General features: G+C 53.6%; 1 protein-coding gene across 1 annotated transcript; it reads right to left on the reverse strand.

Moving 5' to 3' along the window:
- Window positions 1–446: 446 nt before the first annotated feature.
- On the reverse strand, window positions 447–5,616 carry LOC144381539 (serine protease 40-like). Its single transcript, XM_078070020.1, has 3 exons — window positions 5,418–5,616; window positions 3,669–3,835; window positions 447–764 (listed from the first exon to the last, which is right to left on the reverse strand). Exons 1-3 carry the CDS (start codon window positions 5,614–5,616, stop codon window positions 447–449), a joined length of 684 nt encoding a protein of 227 aa, XP_077926146.1.
- Window positions 5,617–6,026: the final 410 nt, after the last annotated feature.

A 6,026-nucleotide genomic window follows, 5' to 3' on the forward strand; every position in this document is an offset into this window, starting at 1 on the left:
TTGAAGAGATCTGGGTTAGAATTTCTGGTCTACTATTTACTACCCACATGACCTCAGAGCATGCCAATTCCTCCATGAGGTGAGACTCTGGCCTCTAAGCCATGATAACTCTTCTGGAAGACTCCCCAAGGCTAGTGGCTCAGCTCTGGATGGCCAGCAAGCCCCTGAGTGTCCCTCTCTTCCCCACCCTTATTCCAGGGAGGAGGGAGATCTTCCTGTGCTGAGGAGCTTGAAGAACAATAGCGTGGGGGTGGATGGTAGCTCTGACAGGTCCGAAACAGGGGCGGGAAACTCCTTTAATTATTTTTATTTTGTCAGGCCTGCAGCAGACCTCAGATGGACAGGAGAGCTCAGAGATGGACACAGTTAAGAAGAATGCAGAGCCCGTTGGCACTAACGCAGACAAGCTTGTGGGGGGTGGGCCAGGAGGGGCACCATGGGGTCTGTCATAGAGTCCTTAGGGAAATCAGCAGCAGGAGGAGGGTCTGTGAAGACACAAGGGTTATGCAGGTGCTGGGCTTGTGGACGGCGCCCAGAGAAGTGAAGTCACTCAAAATAGGAGGTTTTTCCTGAGGAGGAGCAAAAGAAGGTTCGGGATTGGGCGAGGTCCTCTGCTTCTCACTGATCCAGCTGGAGAAGTAGGTGAGCCTGGTGAAGACGCTGGGACTTATGGGGTAGCGGCAGGCCAGGCTCCAGCTAGACAGCCCCATCAGAAACCAAGTACTACTGTTCAGCTTGCAGACCAGGGGGCCCCCAGAATCTCCCTGAGGAAAAAGGCAGTATGAGTTGTGGGAACTAAGGTAAAGGGGGACACATATGTTTTAGGCAGGGTGAAGACAGTGCCCTTGTCCTCCACCAGAGTGGAATTTAGGAAGCCTTATGTCATGTGGGCTGTGAGTGGTTCTCATCAGAATCACCTGAAGCATTTGAAAAGTCCAGACACAGGGTCCCACTGCAGACCTCTTCGATCAAAATCTCAAGGGTAGGCTCTGGAGCTCAACTCACAAAGCTCTGGAGGGACCCTAGACTGACAGTCACAGGCCTATGAGAATGTACAGGGGGGCTCCAGGTGTTGGATGCCAGCCCTTTGTGCTTGCAGCTCTATGGGAGAGAAGGTAGCACCCGAAGTCCCATGGGGCCTGCAGGCCTCTGGCTGAATCCGCAGCCCAGGACTGCATCCCAACTGAGCCTTTGTTTTTGGACTTATTAAGGTCTCTAGTTTTCCCTCTAATTCTTTGCTGAGCTTCTTGAGAAAATGCAATCTGTGAGATGTGTCCGAGGAAAAGAAGTGATGCCTGAGCCTGGACTGGTAGGGTGGTCAGAATGGCAGGGTGCCCAAGGGGTCCCAGAAGAATGCTGGGGACTCGGAGCTCAGGGCTCCAAGGCAGGAAGGCACCTGCCACCATGGGGCATAATGCTTCCATGTCATGGTCTAAGAAGTAGGGACCAAGGAAACACAGCATCCTTCCAGCCTTCTGTTGAATAAACATGACCGAGTCCCCTCTGTGTGCAGGAGACACAGAAGTGACGTGGACAATGAAGACAGACAGTAGATCACACACATCTGCAGATGTAAGATGTGGAACAGAGGTGCCAGGGGGTGGTGAGTGGCAAGACGGGCTGCCCTACCTGGGCCATCAGAGAGCCTCTGAGCCAAGATGGGAGGGATGCGCAAGGCTTGACCAGGAAGATCCGGTCACAGGTAGCCAGCCTGCTTGGAATAGGTGAGGCCAAGGAGCGACAGGGCCAGGTCCCAGTCCCTTGTCAGCTGGGAGGGTCGGGGTGATGAGACACTGAAGGACACTCAGCAGGGAAGTAATGTGCCCTGGTCCAGATTCTAGAAGGATGGTAGGACGTTCCGGGGCTGGGTGAAGCACAGCCAGTGGTAGGGCAGAAATCAGCACAGGGAGCCCAGTCAGGACACTACTTCGAGCAGAGAGAGTATGATAAAGACAAGAGAGAAAGGCTGAGGCACAGGATTTGGCATATCTGGCCTTTTCCCTCCAACTAAGGTAAAAATGGAGCAAGGCAAGGAAAGCAGGATAGGGCGGAGTGGTGGGTCCTTGGTGTGCGGAGGTCAGAAAGAGGTCAAAGAGAGCAGGTGACAGAGGAGGGCCTGCCCTCCGAGTGTGATGGGAGATGTTGCAGGTGCATGGCTGAGCACCAGGTGAGAGAAGGTCAGAGGTGAGACCTAGGCATCTGGCTATCTTGATGGGAGGACTGTGGAGAAAGGGCAAGCACAAAACCTGATGGGACGGGCTGAGGCAAGAAAGAGAAGGGAGCAAGCTGGAGAGGGCCTGTGCAGACGCCACCGGGGTGAGCCCTGCTGGGAAGGCAGGCTGAGAATCAGGGCCCAGGGCAGGGGTTTGGGGAGGAGAGAAGGTGCATGTAGGGTGTTTGAAGATGGGAATCACAACAGTATGTTTCTGAGCTGGTGGGTGATGGCCAAGGAGAGAGACAAAAGCTAGCAAGAAGGAGCAGGAGAGGGAGGGGGGCTATAGGAGGAAGCCCGTGGGGGCCACAGCTCCAGAGGAGGGCATTGGTGTTCTAGGTTTGACTGTCATGCTACCTCACCTTGGGCTATCCACTTCTCTCTGTGTCTCAGTTTCCCCACCATAAAACAGAGGATTCCACAGAGTAGTAGACATTCTTAACACGTATGTCCAATAACATACTCATGGCCTATTCAGTAAGAAAGGCTCACGACCCCATAGAAACAATGACAAAAACCATGAATAGACACTCTTTAAAAGAGGCAATATATATATGAAAAAGTGCTTATCTCCATTATTCACCAGAGAAATAAAATTAAAAATCACATGCAATCGTTAAATTGAAAATGGCAGGCAACATGAAGTACTGGAGACAACACGGAGCAACGACAACTCTCAGCCACTGCTGGTGGGAGTGCAAACTGGTACCAAGCAGGTTAGAAAGCTGCTCTCCAGCACCTCTGAGAGACGAAGCTTGCATACCTCATGGCACAGTAATTCTACTCCCAGGGTTATACCGCACCCAAATGTGAACCCATGGGCACTGAGACATATTCGCTAGGATGTTCATAGCAAATCTATCTGCAATGGTCTCAGGTGGAAACTATCCAAATGCCACCAAGACTAGAAAGGATAGATAAAGGGATAGTATGTTCACACAGCGGGTTACCATATAGCAGTAAACGAACGATGTAAACTACACCTAAGATGGATAAATCTTGCAAACATAACCTTGCCTGGAGGAGACCAGGTGAAGATGCATCCTATCTCATTCCCTGTATGTAAGTCTCAACACAAATCTCCAGCAGCTTCAGAAGCCAGAGCTACTCTCAGGGAGTTAGTGACAGGAAGGCGGTATGAGGAGGACTCTTCGGGTGCTGGTTACATGAGTGTGCCAATTTCTAAAACTACATTGTACAGCACATTTGTGAATTATGCCCTTTTCTACGTATGCTATGCTTCAACAGTGTTTTTTTTAAAGAACACAGTATGGTATTAACTAGCACTCTTTGCGGACTTCTGAGCTTCAGCTCTGACACTTGAGGCTGGGCTGGGCTTAGGAGGAGGAAGTCGGGGGCTGGGGCAGGGTTCAGAGAAGACAGACGGGGGCAGACCCCACAGGAGAAGAGGGGCAGCCTGAGTTCCCACAGGACACCCAGAGCCCATGTCACTTACTCGGCAGATGGACTTTCCTGTCATGAGGTCCCCGGCACAAAACATATCCTCGTGTATAGAATATTCACTGCTGCTGGAGTCTGGCGATTGGAAATACATTTTACAGACCTCACTGTCAACAATGCCAACCTCTCCTTCCTGCAGCTGCAATGGTGAGGCCAGGAAATCTGCAGGGGGGTGGGGGAGAGGTCAGATGTGGGGTGGAGCCTGGGAGGGAGGCTCGCTCCCTCTCCCCCTTGCCGGCTCATGGACATGCTGCCGATTCTGGCTGACAGGATTGGGGCGTCTCTCAGAGGGCTTGCAAAGATGAGGGGACAAGACGTGCAGGACGGAGAGGAGTGCAAAGGTGAGGGGCCTGCAGCGGGAAGGGCCGGGGGGGGAGGTCTACTTGGCTGCATGAGGTGAGAGTGGGGGTTGTACGAGGTGAGGACAGGTCATAGCAGGGTCCAGAGCAAGCAGGGCCTCCTCACCAGGCCGGGCAGTTCGGATTTCATGCTAAGCACACTGGGAAACCACTGAAGGGTGTCCTTACATTTTGAAAACAATGACGGGGCAGCTCTGCAGAGCTAGAAGTAGAAGCACAGAGGGTGGAAGCGGGGAGCCCGGGCTGGGTGGCACCGATGTGCCCGTGAGATGCCAGGTGGGCTGAGGGAGTCTGACTGAGAAGACATGGCCCAGCCTCAAGCGGCAGCTAGTCTGGGGAGGCTCCCCATGTGGCCTCTGTGTCCACACATGGCTCCCAGGGCTGACTGGTGTTTGCATGTGGCAGCACAGTGGCACGTGGACAGCTCCCCCCCGGGCAGCGCTGCTCATGTGCAGCTCTCGGGGGTCCCCGGGGGCAGCCCCGGCCCCGTGGCTGTGGTCAGGGGAGGGCGTGGAGGAAGCTGCAGAGCTGCAGGCTCCATCGGCTCCGTCTCTCCTGCTCTGGCCTGTGCCTTCCCCTCCTGCCCCAAGTCCTGGCCTCCGACTGTCTTGCAGAACCCTCCTGGCTCTGCCCGTGGTCCTTACGGAGCCATAGTCCATCCCAGGAGGCTGTCTCTGGAAGTGCTAGAGAGCTGGCGGTTCTCATGACCAGAGACTGTGCCTGACAGTTAGGGGCCAGGGGCTCAGCGCAGCAAGTCTTGCCCCCAGTGCCACCACTGAGATACTCCGCCAGATCATGGCAGACCTATGACCCTACAGGTCAGCCAAATGTACGTTCTAGTTTCTTCACTCAAAAGTATGTTTTCCTAAGACAAAAGTATTCACCATTGTGTCAAAAGACCCACCATTTCTCCTGTCTCAGCCTAAAAATATACCAGCCCAGCAAGCTGGCAAAATGGGCCAGTTTTACTTGAGGTAATGGATGAGGGGAAATAAGAGTCACAGAGGAAAATGTTCTTAAGCTGTCAATAGCCCAACTTCGCCTCCCAGGCTGGCAAGCAGGCCTGCTTTTATTTCCTTCCTGCTGCCCCATGTACCTTCCATGGCAGGGGAAGCCCAAGAGGTGTTTGGTGAAGCCTTGGAGGGGCCTGACATGGTCCCTAGCAGGACCTCGGAGTCAGGGTGGAATGCTGAATGGCTTGGATTCCAAGGACCCAAGTTCCTGATTCTGAAATTTAGCGATGCTCAGACTTTTTGATCCATGGGCAGAAAGAAACTTGAATCTTGAGACGGACATGGTTTCCGGGCTGGAAGGGCGCTACAATGGGCATCACACCTCCCTCCTCCTTGGCCCTTGCCCTCCCGGCCTGTCCCACCCCTACTCACCATCCTCGGTGATCATCCCCCAGCCAGTGATCCAGCAGCTGCTGTGAGCGGGCAGCTTCGTGGTCGGCCCTGGGAGGCAGGCGGGGAGAATGTGGGAAGTAAAGTTCACAGACAGATGCAGTTGCAACAGGGCGATGTCGCTGCCCATGAAGTAGCGCTTGTTAAATTCACTGTGAACAATGAGTTGATACACTGTCATCTGCCGGCTATGCTCAGTGGGATGTTGGAGCTGATGGTACCCGAGCAGGATCCGGTAGTCAGATGGTTCATGAGACCTGTCATGAGATGCTGCATTGTCACCTGTCTCCTCTGTGGGCTGGGCCAGCACCCTCGCATCCTCACCTGACTGTCTACCCTCAACTCCCCCCACTCTCGTAAGCAACCAGACACCACCATTATTCCAGACGTTGCTCTCTCCTCCCTTCCTAATATTCTTGTCAGTTGGGTTGGATGCCTGTCTGTAGCCTCAGGACATCTGTCCTGTGAAACTGTCTGATGGCTTCCCCAGTATGCCCCCAAATCAAAGGAGCAGAGAATCTCAGTGCTGGAAAGAAACAGCGGAGTACTTCAAACTATACTCCTTTGTTTTAGATGAGAGAAGACTTGGCT

The sequence above is a fragment of the Halichoerus grypus genome, chromosome 4 (assembly GCF_964656455.1).
Source record: "Halichoerus grypus chromosome 4, mHalGry1.hap1.1, whole genome shotgun sequence".
Classification (NCBI taxonomy): Eukaryota; Metazoa; Chordata; class Mammalia; order Carnivora; family Phocidae; genus Halichoerus; species Halichoerus grypus.